The sequence below is a fragment of the Meriones unguiculatus genome, chromosome 1, assembly GCF_030254825.1.
Source record: "Meriones unguiculatus strain TT.TT164.6M chromosome 1, Bangor_MerUng_6.1, whole genome shotgun sequence".
NCBI lineage: Eukaryota > Metazoa > Chordata > Mammalia > Rodentia > Muridae > Meriones > Meriones unguiculatus.
Genome location: NC_083349.1, coordinates 71,310,102 through 71,325,442, shown reverse-complemented (window position 1 = coordinate 71,325,442; position 15,341 = coordinate 71,310,102). Strand labels below are relative to the sequence as shown.

Sequence of the window (15,341 nt, the reverse complement as noted above, 5' to 3'; positions counted from 1 at the left end):
CGGTCAGAAAGGATATGGAAAAGGAAACCTCTGACCCCTCTATGCTATCTCCAAAGCCCAGGCTGTGTCAGAACTTGGGGCGTCCCAGTCTGGACCTTGTCAGTCAGGTTGGATTTGGAGAGAGGACACAAAGGAGCCATTTTAAGCAGGGTGTATAGCGTACTTGGAGGCCTTGGGAGAAGTGTCCCTACAGCTCGGCTCGAGAGAGATGTGTGTGACGATCCCTTGCACAGTGTTCAAGCGCTTGGTTTCTGGCGTGGTCAGAACTGCTCCCACACAAAGCACTCAGCCACGGAGTTCCACGGTAGCCACCTCCACGGCTACTGTACCGGCATCCCTCACGCCTGCAGAGAACCTTGATGTGCTGTCATCGGAGAGCTGGTGGAGGTTTTCTGTAGTTTTGTTCTTTTTAAAAAATTAGAGTGTGGGTATTGAGCTCTAATGCAGTAAGCTCACATCCGCTTGCCCTCGTTCTTGACCTGTAGGTATTGATCTTTGTTGTAGTGAGCCAGACAATGTTCCTTGCACCATCGACTAAGGGCCCTGTTCTTTATATTTAAAGTGTCTTTATAAATTTTTTTTAATTTATAATTACATCATTTCCCCCTTCTTTTCCTCTCTTCCTCCCTGATCCATGGTCTCTTTTTCTTTAATTGTCACCGGTGCTTGTATGTAAACATATAAATACACCTACCCAGTCCATTTAGTGTTTCTAATATGTATATGATTTCAGGGCCGACCGCTTGGGATTGGATAACCAATTAGGGTGCTCATGTCTGGGGCCCTCAGCATCCTTTAGTAACCTGTGGCTCTTTGTGTGGGCGGGGCACCATACGATTTCCCCCTTCCATGCCAGTATGTCTGTAGGTATTCTTGTGGAGGCCGCCATGTTGCTGTGACGTCATAGGAGACACAGTGTCACAGTTTCTGGGCCTCTGGCTTTTGCAGTTGTTCTACCCCCTCTTCGACGGTGTTTCCTGAGCTTTGGTTCAGAAGCTGCACTCCCCAACCATGGTCAGTTTTCTCTGCCTTTGACCAGTTGTGATTTTGTTTTGTAATGACCTTCACCTATGGCAAAGAGCAGCTTCTTTGATGAAGGATCTGAGCTTCACTCGGCAGTACCGAGAGCCCATCAGTGCACTGTTATATTTAGCCATCACGTGTCTCTCCTTGGCTTTCTCTCAGCTGTGGTAGTCTCACAGACTTTCTGTATTTTTAATGAGGTTGTGCACTTTGAAGAGTACTGGGTGGTACTTTGTCTGTCTGTCTCTCCCTCTCTTGTGATTTTTCTCAGGATTTGAGTAAGATTATGATGTTGTTGTTTTTGGAAAGAACACAGAAAGTGAGACTCCATCCCATAATATCAGAGGGCCATCCTGTCACCATGGCGCAGCACTGTACGCACTGATGTTGGCTTTCTCCACAGCACAGCTATTCCTTTCCTCTCCCTTCCCACACTGTTCCCCAAGGAGGAGAGAGTAGCCCACACACGGCCACAGAGTGGGAAGCCGTTCAGCCCGTGAGCAAACGGCCCTTGGGAAGTGCTCCGGGGACGAGAGGAGAGCCCCGAGCAGGAGCAGGAAGCTTCCAGCAACCGAGCAAGGGGTAGAGGGCCTGGCTTTGGCTGGCAGCAGAGGATGGGACATGACTGTGGACAGGAGTTAGTGGGAGCTGGGGAAAGTGGCATCATTGTTCCTTGATTCGCTGCCAACTGTCCGTCTTGTCTGTGTCACCTCGAGTGAGTCACGGCATTTTTGAGTCTTCCTTGGTCTCTTGGTAAAAGTAGGTTGTTGGATCCTGTGTTCTTCCCATGGAGACCTCTGAGAGTGAAGTGAGGGAAGACGGTATGACAGTGTCAAAGCCATCGAGCTGTGTCACATCGAGGCAGAGGTGGGCTGTGGTATGGATATTTCTGAATGTTTCAGAGGACAAAGCCCATGTTTTTCCAGCTCTGGCACGTTTCATTTCCCATGAGCCTCTTCACAGGCCCTAGTCCTGTCATCTCCATGCAAGTATGGGCAAGCAAAGCGGGGTTAGCTCTGGATTCGGTTGGAGGGCGCAGAGGAGGCTCCGTGATGGCCTCTGTGTGAGGATGCCGAGCAGCTGGGGTCTCCTCAGTGTCACGCCATCTAATCACAGCCCTTGAGTGCTACAGGTGTGCCTGCTCAGTCTACTTGAGTGTGAAAGTGAGTGTGCAGCCCCTTGGGTGTGGCTGCAGTAGGCAGGGTTGTTAGTGTGCCCTGGAGAAGTCTGCACCCAGGGAAGGTTCTTTTCTTCATGTTCTTCAGAAAGTGTGCAACTGTGTGCTGGGGTTCCCTCCACTTCTCCTATTTGCCAATAAGGTGAACAAGCTGTGGGAGGCATTCATGGCTCCTGCACGCACACCCTCACCTTCCGGGGTAAATCACTGGCCTCTAGAAGCAGTGGCGAGAGTGGCGAAGCCTCGGGCAAAGGGCACACCAGCCAGGGACAGGAACATGAGCTCTTATTTCTCAGTTTCCCCATCAGTAGAAGAAGCAGAGCCCGCCCAGGCTCTGATGGAGGCATCAGGGTGAAGGTTAGCGAAGGCGCCAGCCAGCCAACTCTGCGGGTGCAGCACGGCCGTGAGTGTGCCATGGGCAGCTCTGCACACCTCAGGGTGCAGCAGAGCAAACATGGCCGTTCCATTGGTAACACCCAAACCTTCAAAGGCAGCCATAGAAACAGAACATCTTTGCTCGCCTTGTGAAAGGAGAAGGTCCTTTTGTCTGCATCGATTTTGTCCTGTGGTGTGACTGTGTGTGTGTGTGTGTGTGTGTGTGTGTGTGTGTGTGTGTCAGGATGTGTGCATACGGATGTGTGCACCTGTGTGTGTGAGAGAGAGAGGGAGAGATCTTGAGAGATCGGGCGCTTTTCCTCACCTCCACAGAGACACCGAGGAGGCAGACATCTTCTCTCACTGTGAGTCGGCCTGGCTGACTTAGCAGCATGAGTAGAGTCAGGAGGAGGCTGGGATGCCTGAGGTGTAAACTCGCTCTCTGTTAGGCATGCCCTGTGTCCTCATGTTCCTGAGAGGCTCCTGTGGCTGTGGCAGCACACACCCGCAGGGGAAGGGGACGGTCTGGAGGGTTGTGCTCTTTTTCAGCAGGCCTCCTCGATGACAAGAAGGCTAACATTCAAGGCAGGGTGGTTCAGGGATTAAGACCTCGCTGGTCTGCAGAGGACCTTAGTTGGGGTTCCTGGTACCCATGTGGGGCATCCCACGGCTACCTCTCACACTCCAGGGAGCCATTGCTCTCCTCGGGCCTCCATGGACACTGCACTTGCTACACAACCCCCCCCCCCCCACACACAACTAAAAAGTAAAACCACTGTTTAGGAACAAATGCTAGAGTTCTTCATCGGGAGTGTGGGTAAGAATGCTTGAGCAATTTGCTAGAAGGAGATCCCTGATCTCTGCACATGCACAAATGGAGAGTTTTTTAAAAAAAATATTTATTTTTGTTAATTGCTTGCCTTAGGTTTTGAGACAAGGACTCACCGTGTTTTTCAGGCTAGCCTGGAATTTCTCCCCCTGCCTCAGCCGCTCCAGGCCTGGGTTCGAGGCGAGTAACTCCATGCCTGGGTATTGGTATTATTAGCCAACACGTAGTGATGGGGGTACAGGTGGCATTTCAATACGATTGCGTGTATTTGCATGAGCGGACTGTGGTGCGTGGCACATCTGTCGCCTTGGACACTTACTGTCCCTTTGCGTTGTGTCCCTTGTCACGTCCTACCCTCCTGCTGTCTTGAAATGCTCAGTGTCAACCATGGTTACCCTGATGTGCTGTGACATGCTTTCCTCACACCAGCAACACTCCTGGAAGTGTCAACCATCCCCTCTTCATCATCCCCAGGCTCTGACAACTACGACTGCCCTGTCCACCTTCCCGGGGTATGTCTGGGAACAGCCGACCTGTGTCTCTCTGCGCCTGGCCTTCATTCTTTCGTGTGGTGCCGCCTGTCACTGTAAGAGGCCAGATTCCATTCTTTTCTATGGCTAAATACTATTCCCTTGTGTAGATGGCTAGGCTGCATTTTCCTCATCGACTTCTTGGCCATTAGCAGATTGTGTGTCCACTGATCTCAACTCCTCCGGGTTTCTACCCATATTCGGTGTGCCGGTTGGAACCTCCGTACTCTTCTCCATGCAACACTCACATGCCCTCTCACTGAGTGTGTCTGGGGGTTCCGGCTTCTCTGGGAGGCCCCACCGGCCTTTCTTAGTTTTCCTTAGCTTTCACATGATAGCCTTTGTGGATGAGGTAACGTTTCCTTCCGAAGCAGAGCCACGAGGGTTTAGAATTCTAGGGTCGGCACAGTTACCTTGGTGGTGGCCAGGGTGCTGGGCCACCTGGAGACATGCACTGCCACATGCATGTCATACGGTGCATGGCCTGTGCTGTCAGTGTTCTCTCCGGAAGTTACTTCCAGCGTGTAAAATTGGCTGACTGGATGGCTTACCTGTAAGTTTCCTGCCCTGCCTTGACAGTCTGCACAGGAGGCCTAGGTGTGGACCTGTACACACACACTAGCTGCTGCCCTGCGCAGGCTGCAGCACCTCCTCACCCACCAGCAGGGGGCGGCGCTGCTCACCCCACCGCCAGGCCAGGGTGGGGCAACAGGAATGAAATGACTCAGGTGTGCGCGCCAGCGCAGGATCCACTGGGGAAAGCGAAAGCCGCGCCTGTCCCCATCAGCATGGGGGAGGGGTGGGAAGGGGTGGGGTGAGGGGCGGGGACGGGCTGTGGGCTGAACTTTCTCTTAACGCCCACGGGAATAGATCTTCGGCCTGTGGCACATTGCTCTCAGAGAACTTGATAGCATGCGAGCCCCTCCTTAATTCCTGTAGAAAATATGAACTTGAAGGTAAATACGGGCTTTCAAGAGAGAGCCTGTCAGGTAGATACAGGAATGCAGGTCGCCTGGGATGCTGGGACCCCAGCAGAGGTGTGAGAGGCGGGGCACGGTGTAGCCTGAAGCTGCACCTGCTTGCTCTCAGAACCTCACAACAAGAGCCTTGTTCTCCAGAAACCGGCTTGGCACCTGGTTGTTGGCACCATCTTGCCCAAACTCTTTTCAGCAAAATGAGAGAGGGGAACGCTCCGTGCAGGACAATGCGCCACTGTATACGCCACAGCACACAGCCAGCGCCTCGCCCACCGAGCTCTCAGTGGTCTTTCTGCCTTGGGTCTTAGTGGTCTCATGTTACCTGCCCAGCGCAGTTTTCCTACTTGACAAGCTTTTAAAAATGCCGTTTGCTCATTATGTTGGTTGATCAAGTGTCGCATGGACTCCAGGGCTCTTCATCAGCAACGATAATGACACTCTCTGACCAAGGAAATGCAAGCCTTATGCTTGGCTCAAACCTCGCTGCCTCCCTGCCACCCCTCTGCAGCTCAGGCTGTGCACCCTACTCTGAGGCCGGGGCAGCCAAAGTAACCTTCCATTTCTGAAAACTGTGCTCTGAGTTCGAGAGGATCTGCTCCGTGAGCCCCTCATTCGCACCAGGCCTGCTCCAGTCCCCTTTGCCTTACAGGCAAGGAAGCAGGTCGTGAGCAGAGGGATCCAGGCCGCCCAGATTGCTGTTACTTTTAAAGGTTTTTTGCTCATAGCGTGTGTGAAGAACTGTGCACACCATGAGAGTCCTGTAATGGGCCTCCAGTAGATCAAGTCCCCACATTAGGAGAGAGAGTGTTCACTGGTGACGTGAGAAATGTTCACCGATGGGAGAGAAACTGTCCCACACTGCCCGAGTGTCTACCAGTTCATGAGCATTCTACTCTGACAGGGGAGCTGGGACATGAAATACTATTAGGAAAGAAACCAAACAGACTGTAAGAAATGGTAGCATCTCTAAGGAACCAGTGATTTACAGAGCCTCCTCCTGGAACATGCTAAGTCAGCAAAAAGATGTCACAAACTGAGAGCAAAATACCAAGTGGAACAAGATTGTGTTTGTCATGACCCAGTGCGTGTCCCTGAAAAGCTGAGGCAGAACACAGGAAGGTCCGTGACGAGCAAGCTTGTATGTCCCCAGAGGACTTTAAGGCTTCCGCTGACCCATGCATCCGTGGAGCCAAGGTCTTGGGGTCCAAGGTCGTGGGATGGGGTGCGTGCGCCCAGCTCATGCTTACTGAGAGGCCGTGTGGCTCTTTTGCCATGCATCCTTGTAAAGACAGCGTTCTAGGAATGCTTCCTCTTCAACTAAACCTTTTGCTGTTTCTTTCCAGTGGTCCACCCCCAAGACCCTCACCACTCCTCAGAGAAGCCTGTCATTCATTGCCACAAATGCGGGGAGCCATGCAAGGGCGAAGTGCTTCGTGTCCAGACCAAGCATTTCCACATCAAATGTTTCACCTGCAAAGGTACAGTACCTCCAGCATCCTGCTCAGGGGTGTGTGGCCGTCGGGACCCACAGGCCCCAGTGATGTCTGCATGTTTTAAGAGGCTCCTGACGCATTCACCTCTAGTTTACGAGTAGCTTAGACTTCAGGGAGACAGCAAACCCTTTCAAGGTAAAGCCTTGGGGCAGTCATTGAGGTTCTGAACCTGAGGGGAGAGGGACTTTGTGGAAATACATTGAAAATGGAGTTTTGAGATTTCATATTTCCTATTTTTTTTCTCTATGAAAGAAGAGATTCCTATTAATGTAACTTTGTTATGCAGTGTTTATGGAGGACTGGAAATTTTCACTATGAATTCTCAGGGCTGGAGAGATGGCTCAGTGTGAGGAGCACTTGCTGGTCTTGTAGAGGACCCAGGTCAGTTCCCAGCAGCCCTTGATAGTGCTAATGGTCATCTGTGGTTCCACGGGATCTGTCACTTGCTTTGCGCCTCAGTGAACACATCGTGTATATGCATCATACAGACATGTAGACAGACATACACATAAAATAGAAACAACACAAAGCTTTTGAAATGAAGGGTTGGCTGCTCAGTCAGTGTGTGTACACACTGGTGCATGGTGGGAAGCAAAGATTAAGCAGAAAAGCAGCTCTGCATGATGCAGCTTAACACTGCTGTCCACTTGCAGGACCCTGTCCTGCAGCTTAACAAACACTGCTGTCCACTTCCAGGACCCTGTCCTGCAGCTCACCAAGGTTGGATAGTTAGTCTGGGCGCTTTGGAATGCTGGGTCAGCATACTTCAGGGAAAGCAGGCAAAGAGCACTTGATACCTGTCTTTATTTAAATTTGTTTTTGTTTTTATTTTATGTGCATTGGTGTTTTGTTTGCATGGGTTAAAGACAGTTGTGAGCTACCATGTGGTTGCTGGGAATTGAACCAGGTCCTCTGGAAAAGCAGCCAGTGCTTTTAACCACTGAGCCATCTCTCCAGCCCCTGGTGCATGTTTTGAGAAACAGGTCACCAGAGTTCACAAAGTGTCTGTGCACATGTTATGTACAGCTGGTGATGAAGGGAGGGAGGAACAGGAGCCGCTGAGCCTGTTCCCTGCTTCCCTTTGTACCTCCCTGCACTCACACCTTATCGCCACACACCAGGCTTCCCTGTCAGCATCCTGCCACCTCAGCCACTTGTTCACTGCCCACAGGCTCCTGGTGGCTGGTAAGGGAGTAACCAGGGTGTGTGAAAGAGCAGGGTGCCTCTTAGGACTTGGTTTCTCCTACCGCACTAAAGCTCTCCAGGAGAGAAGCTGGAAGGAGGGCAGGTAGGAGATAGTGTCAGCTCGGTGCCGAACATGAAGTGATGGTTAACCACGTCTTACAGGCACAGTCTGTGCACGCATTCATTGCAAGTGCTCTTGCCGCAGGAAGGAGCTGTGTGACTCTGCCAGCTGCTGGAATGCTCACTAGTTCAAGGATAGTAAGCTGGGCACAGTGGCGCACGCTCGCTCGCGATCCCAGCACTGAGGAGGCAGAGGCAGGTGGATCACTGTGAGTTCGAGGCCAGGCTGGTCTACAAAGTGAATCCAGAACAGCCAGGGCTACAAAGAGAAACCGTGTCTCAAAAAAAAAAAAAAAAAAAATTTAACTATAGTGATGATTTTATTATATACACAGAGCACCATGTGTCTACATTAAAGATACACATAAACTAAATTTATTTAAAAGAAGTGTTCTAATACACATAAAATATTCAGGGATTAGTTGATCCTCCTTATGAAGTGCTGGAGTAAGTGTGGCCAGCTGGGGTTTTTGGAGAGCCCTCGCTGATCCTTGGAGAGCCTGGGTCAGCTGTTCCCGGGCGACGACTATTCAGCTCCACTGTCAGCCAGAGTCTTGATGTGCCTGAAGCAATGTGGTCTCAGCAAGTCACGCGTCTTTCTGTGACTTAGTGCAGATTCCATCTCCTTAGATCTGCAGCATGCACGGGCCATCGGCTGGAAACCATAGATGCATGCAGTACAGAACCCAAGAACGAGGCTTCCTACATAACATGGCTGAGAAATGGTTTCTGGTCCCAACCAGTTTGGATAACTTGGAGTTAGTATTTTTTTTTTCTTCAGCTTTTTGCTCATGAATTTCCAGAGACATGGCTCAAGAAATAGATAAGGCATGAAATAAATGCAGCATGTAAATGGCTGCAGCCATGCATGTGTCTGTTATTTCTAGGGAACTTTGAGAGATTCAAGCACATAGCACTCTTGGTGGTTCCTCGTTTTTTCTTGTTTCCTGGCCTAAATCCAGTGGCTGAGGATAGCTTCTTTATGTTGGAAATTTGTACCTTGTACCTTGTTTCATGCTGTAAATGTTTCCCTGAAGCGATGAATATTTTTCTTAGACTGGATCCTGTTTTTAGAGCATGTGCCTATTTCTGAGGAATTATTTATTTGGCAATTTAACAAAAAGTCGCTAAAGCAAAACCAGCCATCCACTCTTGTCAGTCTGTCTCCTTGTGCTTAGTTGTCAGCGTGTCCTGACCCTCTGGGCCCATCTTTCACTACTGAGGTGGTTGAAGCTCACCCTGTAGGGGATCTGTGGCTTCCCAAAGATGCCAGAGCTGCATAGATCAGGATTCAAAGCCATGTGTGCAACTCAAAGCATTCTAATAGCAAAAAGGGACAATTATATTTAATTTTCATACTATGTTTTATTTAGCTATCTGTGTCAAAACAGCATTTTAATTAGCATAAATTGTTGAGCTATCTGGCGTTTTTCACCCTACTTAACACATGCCAGTTTGGCCTCGTCCTGTTTCAAGTACTCAAAAGCCACCCTAGGTGGTGGTCTCCACGTTGGACAGCAGCCTTCCACAGACTGTCTGAGGCCTGCGTTCTCGTGGCTCTCACTCCAAATTCTTGGGCTTCCTGTGGGAAGGGCAAGCACTGCTTCCCCCATGCTGGCGCCATTACTCTTCTGCCTCTGTTTCCCAGCTGGGGGTAGCTGGGGTCTGCTGCTGTTTTGTGGTTTGTTTGTTGGTTGTTTGGTTTTGGCTTTGCTGAATGTCTGGAGAAACGGGGGAAGGGATAGTATGAAATGGCATGGAGGGGAAAGCTGTGCTCGGGCATTTCAGCCAGTTACCCTCTCACTGACCAGGCCTGTCTTCCACCTCTTCATCCTTTCCTTCCTTCTCTCCCTTTCTTTCTCCTTAAAATTTTGAAATTATTTTATGCATACGGATGTTTTACCTGCCAGTCTGTACATCCATCTGTGCAATTGCCACAGAGCCCAGGAGAGGGTGTCAGATCCCTGGAACTGGAGTTACAGACTGTCGTGAGCTACCATATGAGTGCTGGGAACCAAACCCAGGTCCCCTAGAAGAGAAACCAGTGCCTTGCCCACTCAGCCACTTCTCCTGCCCCATTCCTTTCTTTTTTCAATTCAAAGACCGCATGTGTAGAGCAATTTTAGACTTATAGAAACAAACAAACATCCTGTACAGACAGGACCATTTTTCCATCTGCTGCCATTTTGGTAGGACTCAACTCTCCACAGAGATGTCTCTCAGGATGAAGGGCCTGTAGGGGGCAGCAGTGGCCACCTCAGAAGCACTGTCCTCTTTCTTACCCACTCCTGACTGCAGCTCAGTCCTTACACTCATTTCATGTTTTTCCAGGTACAGCTGGAATCTGGTTGTGCTGTTCAGACAGCTGGTGAGCCAGCATCTTGGGGTGGAAGATTTGGGGCCGGAACATGTGCCAAACACACTCTTGGTAAAAGCCAGCTCAGCGCTGACTGTGAACTCTCACTGCCCTGCTCTCACCTCACCCCGCCCCCTGCTGTCCTTCACACATGCACACTATGTCCACAGAGCTTTATTTCTTGAGTGTGGCAAGGATGTTTTCTGTGGTTAGAAAGGACTAAGATCCCTGTGACAGAGAAAAGAAAAGATGAATGGTTGTTGCTTTAAGGGGCGGGGGGGGGGGGAGGCTTGAAAGAAGAGAGAGGACACTGGACTCCTTACGTAAGAGCCACACAAGTCACAGCATGAGACTTGGCTGTTGTTGGGTCACAGAGAACACAGAGGGAGGAGCTGAAACTTTAAGCAGAGTCCCAAAGTGTCACTGGAAACAGATTTGGCCAAAAGGTTGGTTCTCTTAGTCCTTAGGGTAGCTTAGCAGATACATTTTTTGTAAATGCTTTAGAATTTTCTGGTATTAAAAAAAAACTAATCTAGGGTGTTACCCTAAAAATAACCAAGAGAAACAAGACTCATTATGATGGCTAACATATCAAAGTACTAAATAAAAATATCTAACATATGATGGAACTGAACTTCAACTCACACGTGAAAGATACTCAGAAGTGCCCAGCACTGACACACCCCTTACTAGGAGCCATTCCTCCAGGAGCATGAGCTGCACAGAAACCACCATGTCCACACTCACGTGGCGATAAATGCCCTGAGGCTGTTTTGAGGATTCTGATTCTCCTGTAGGGCTTTGACCACAACCACACAGGAGCAAGGTGGAAACTGAAACACCCATATCAGTAGAACAGTATCACAGACTGAATAAAATGTCGAGGGGTTCCTTGAAAGCACCACTTCCCAGGATATGTCACAGAATGAATGAAATAAACTTCTGTTGCAGAGCGAGTGTTGGCAGGTAACAGGAAGAAGAAAGGGGAAAGTTACTGAGCACTGAAGGCTGAGGTGACCCAAGCTCCACCGCTCTTTCTACCATTTTTGAACTAACGTTTCTCACTCATCTGGTAGATCATTGGAGGTGGATTTCCTTCTGCCTGTGTACTGCTGACGGCGCAGGGCATGCCAACCCACAACACCGTTTGTAAATGAACAGCTAACACACTGTGCAGCCCACTAGGAAATGTTATAGTGAGTGCCTGTCAGCAGGAGTTAGCACACGCTAACTACTATGGCGCGTGCCCTCTACTGGAGCCTGGCCAGAGACATCCAAGAAGAAGCAGACAAAGGCATCTGCCTGTCCCTGTTCACAGAGCGCTGTGTTATCTTGTCACGTAAATTAATGCAAATCTTTTCAAATATTCAGTTTTAAGGTCTAAGCTGGAATCGTGTTCACAATTTCTCTGAAATATACTGTACGTGTACTCCATAATATCTGTAATGTGACTAAGCGAAATGTTTATAGTTAAATGACGCACTAATTACAGATCATTATTTCTAAATTATTACATCTAGGAGACTAACTCTTGATTGCAGCTAATGTTTGGGAGTAGGGGAAAGAAGTTGTTTTTTTGTTTGTTTGTTTTTTATGCTTTGCAGCATGAGATTTCTTACACAGTGAGAAAAGTATTATCCTTAACTTATTTTTTCAGTCCCTCTAATGTCATGAACCCAAAGCTCTTTATAACAAAGAAATACATTGTAAGTCCACGGAAGTATAAATTTAATTATACTGTGTAATATTTCTTTCTGATATTCTCAGTATTTCCCCTAGATTGTTTCTATGTAGACAAGCGTCCCTGGCTTTTGATTTATTGAGCTGCTATGCATTTCCCTCTTCCCTCAGCTGTAAGGGCTGAGTTGGGAAGACCTTGCGGCACTGCGGCTGAAGCGAGGTGGGAAGTAGGCCGGTCCAGCATTTGCAAAGCCCTGGGTTCAGCCCCAAGCGCTGGGTAAGGCAACATGGTCCGCTGAGGTGAAGCCTTTGCATGGCTGGGACAACTGGGGCTATGAAATTAGAGGCCAGTGAGAGGAAACCAGCACCTCTGCCCTCTGCAGCACACACAGCTTGTCTTTCAGGCTCCAGCTGGCTCCGCTCCCTGCTGCTGTCCTTGGTGGTCAGCCCAGGGGTACGGGCATCTCCAAAGTGCTGGAGTCTTCTGCGGAAACTGGCTATACTTTCACCAACAGCCTCTCATAGGCTCTCTTCGTGGTACCAAACCTCAACTTCTCTGTGTGCCCCCTTCAGCCCTGGGCCTTCACCAACAGCCTCTCCTGGCCTGACAGTGCCAAGCCTCAGCTGCTCTGCTTGACCTCTTCAAAACTGGTACCAACTGGGTGGCTCTTACGCTACCAAGTTTGGCTACCAATGCAAGGTACAACCTCGGCCACTTCTGAATCACAGCTTGTGTGTGTCGACCCCGAGGAGACACTCCCCAGGAGACTTCACCTCAGAGGTGCTGGTTTCCTCTCACTGGCCTCTAATTTCATAGCCCCAGTTGTCCCAGCAAAGGCTTCACCTCAGCGGAGCTGGTCTCTTGTTAATTATAGCTGACTCTTCAGCTTCAGCTGACCAGATCAACAGAATCTTAATTCAGAATAGCAAACAGACTGGGAAAGTCTTTAGACTTCTCTCTGAAACCTCACAAGGCAGGAGCCTGTCTTCTACAGTGCTCTCGGGATTCAACAGCTGGTCCAGCCCAAAGTTCCAAAGTCCTTCTATAATCTGCCCCAAGAAATGGTGAGCTCTGTCACAGCAATACCCCACAATCCTGGCATCAATTGGCTTAGTTTCTATTGCCTCAATGAAACACCATGACCAAAGTGCAAGTTGGGGAGAAAAGGGTTTATGTAGCTTATACTTCCATATCGCTGGCCATCACTGCAGGAAGTCAGGACAGGAACTCAAGCAGGGCAGGACCTGGAGGCAGGAGCTGCTGCAGATGGATGGTGCTGCTTGCTGGCTTGCTCATCAGAATCCCATCCAAAGGGTGTATCTGGGGGTTCTGTGTGGTAAAGTCTGACAGCTCCTGGAGGTAGTTTGGATTTAAACTCGGCGCTTTCTTAAGTGTGGTCCTGCCGAGTAAAACTGGTTCTGGGAGATAAGACAGCATGCGGCTCTCCTCCCCAGCCTTGCTGCTCAGTACCTCTGTGGCTACTGTTGTTCTAATCAGCTCCTAAAGTGAATGTTTTATATGCCAGGCTTTGCTGGGCCAAAAACTAGATTAAGTTGGTGAAGTGATAGTGGGTAGAAAATGGAAGTTCATGAAGAGAAAAAATTAAAGAATATTTTAGCTGCTTGATTAGCCATGACCCTGGAAGCCAAGGAAATTCCCAAGAATTGTTTTTATCACCCCTCACGGCCTCACACTACAGGGAACTCAGGAATGAGCCAGATTGCCAAGGGGAGAACATGCTTGACCAGGGTCCAAGCATGCTTGTGAGCTCTCGGCACATCAGAAGGAGCAAGGCACAGATCTCCCTGCCCTACAACAGTCCTACCCCAGCCCCACTGTGTAGACACCGGCCCACAGGAGCTCTCACCCAGAAAAGAGGCGAGCTGGTCTTGGGAGGGATGTGTTTGCTGAACAACATACAGACAAAAGCATGGTCCTGTGCATGGTCCTGTGAGACTGTGAGGACAGCTGAGCCTCTGCGATGTGGGAAGAGAGATAAGCCCATATATGGCTTAAGGCAACTATGGTTTCACCCTTGCTGGAAAGGACCAGGTTTATCATCGTGAGGGCCTGCCATGTCTGTGGCTCCGGAGTCCGGCTGCCAAGCTCCACATCCCACAGCTGCCGCTGTGAGCAAGCACCACTCTTATCTCTACTGACTGTCCCTCGTGGTGGCTCATCCACTCTTAGTGGTTTGCTGGAAAATGATGAAGGCCACAGGTGTGTGTGTGTGTGTGTGTGTGTGGCAAGGGGAGGGAGAGGTAGCAGACTAGGCTGTTCCTCCCCCCCAAGGAGGAAGAGTTTGAGCTGCTATTTAAAAACAAAAAGAAAAAGCCAAGATAGGCTTCATTTTCCAAAGAACAGGTATACGTTTTTTTTCCTTTACTAAAAATCACCTCGTTGTTTGCATTAGTAAGCCTGAGAACACCGATGCCTTCATGTGCTGGCCATGTGGAATATTTACAGAGCACCCGCCATGGGTCAGGCCACAGTCCTGGGCTACTGGGGTGGGGGGTGGGGGAGTGGGAGGACACTGCAGTACTCTTCTTATTGTCATCACCAAGCACCTGACAGGAAGGGCTGCAGGCCACCACGTCAAGGGGAAGGAGGCAAGAGTGTGAGGCAGCTACTCACAGCATCCACAGAGACTGGACAAGAAGTGGGCCAGGCCAAGCAACCTCAAGGCCCTAGAAACTCCCCTCCTCAGCAAGGGTCTCCCTCCTGAGGGTCCCACAGTCTCACAAGACGCCAGCTGCGGCAAAGGGTTCAGATACACTTCACGGTCAACCATGTGTTGTGTACGGTACTGTAAGGCCTGGGATCCTGGGAATCGGGCAGGAAGCAGGACAAGAGGGGCAGGCGCAGGTGAGAGCCACACCCTCTCAGTCTATCCAGAGCTTAGTGGTCAGTGATTATTACGATGGACAGATGAGAGGTATCCATAAATCGTGCGTGTTCCAGCAAACTTGATAACCCTCCAAGACAGGAAGGAAGGTACATCTTGTGGCCCACCTCAGACAGTAGGCTCGGGAGACAGAGGTGGGAGGGGCAACGGTTAACAAAGACATCAATTTTGACAGAAAGATTCTTACAAGAATGAAGGAAGCTATAATGGTCTTCTGATCACTTAAAAGAAATAGCATTTTAGGGCCTGTAAAATGGCTCGATGTAGGTGAGATCCCTTGCCAGGAAGCCTGAGAACCTGAATTAGATTCTCAGACCCCCCGTGGCAGAAGGGCAGAACCAACTCCCAAAAGATGTACTCTGCCCTCCACACATGTGCTGTGGTGCGCGCACACACACACATACACACACACACACACACAATGTAATAAAAACTTTTTAAAGATGGCACTTTTAAGTAGCTTTTTTTTTTTTTCAAAGAAATGGAGCAAGTTTTCTATGTTATTTTTAGTTATGTCGTTTGAGATTTCTGTGCGCTGCCTGTGGAAGATATCAGATCACGTGAGCATCTGCTGGGGTAGTATTGGCAGGCATTCTCCCGTAGAATTGCATTTCAGTAGACAGTTGCCACGACTATCTGTTAAAGGGAGTGAAAAAATGATATTTTTGGTAGCTTTTTAAGAAAGTCCTC

General features: G+C 49.5%; 1 protein-coding gene across 17 annotated transcripts in view; it reads left to right on the top strand.

Moving 5' to 3' along the window:
* Window positions 1-15,341, top strand: part of Ablim1 (actin binding LIM protein 1) — a 249,892-nt gene that overhangs the window by 123,743 nt on the left and 110,808 nt on the right. For all 17 annotated transcript variants that reach the window (XM_060391674.1, XM_060391659.1, XM_060391665.1 and 14 more), the window contains one exon: window positions 6,255-6,389. In XM_060391674.1, coding sequence (XP_060247657.1) covers window positions 6,255-6,389 — 135 coding nt within the window. Of the gene's footprint in view, window positions 1-6,254; window positions 6,390-15,341 lie in introns of those variants that run through there.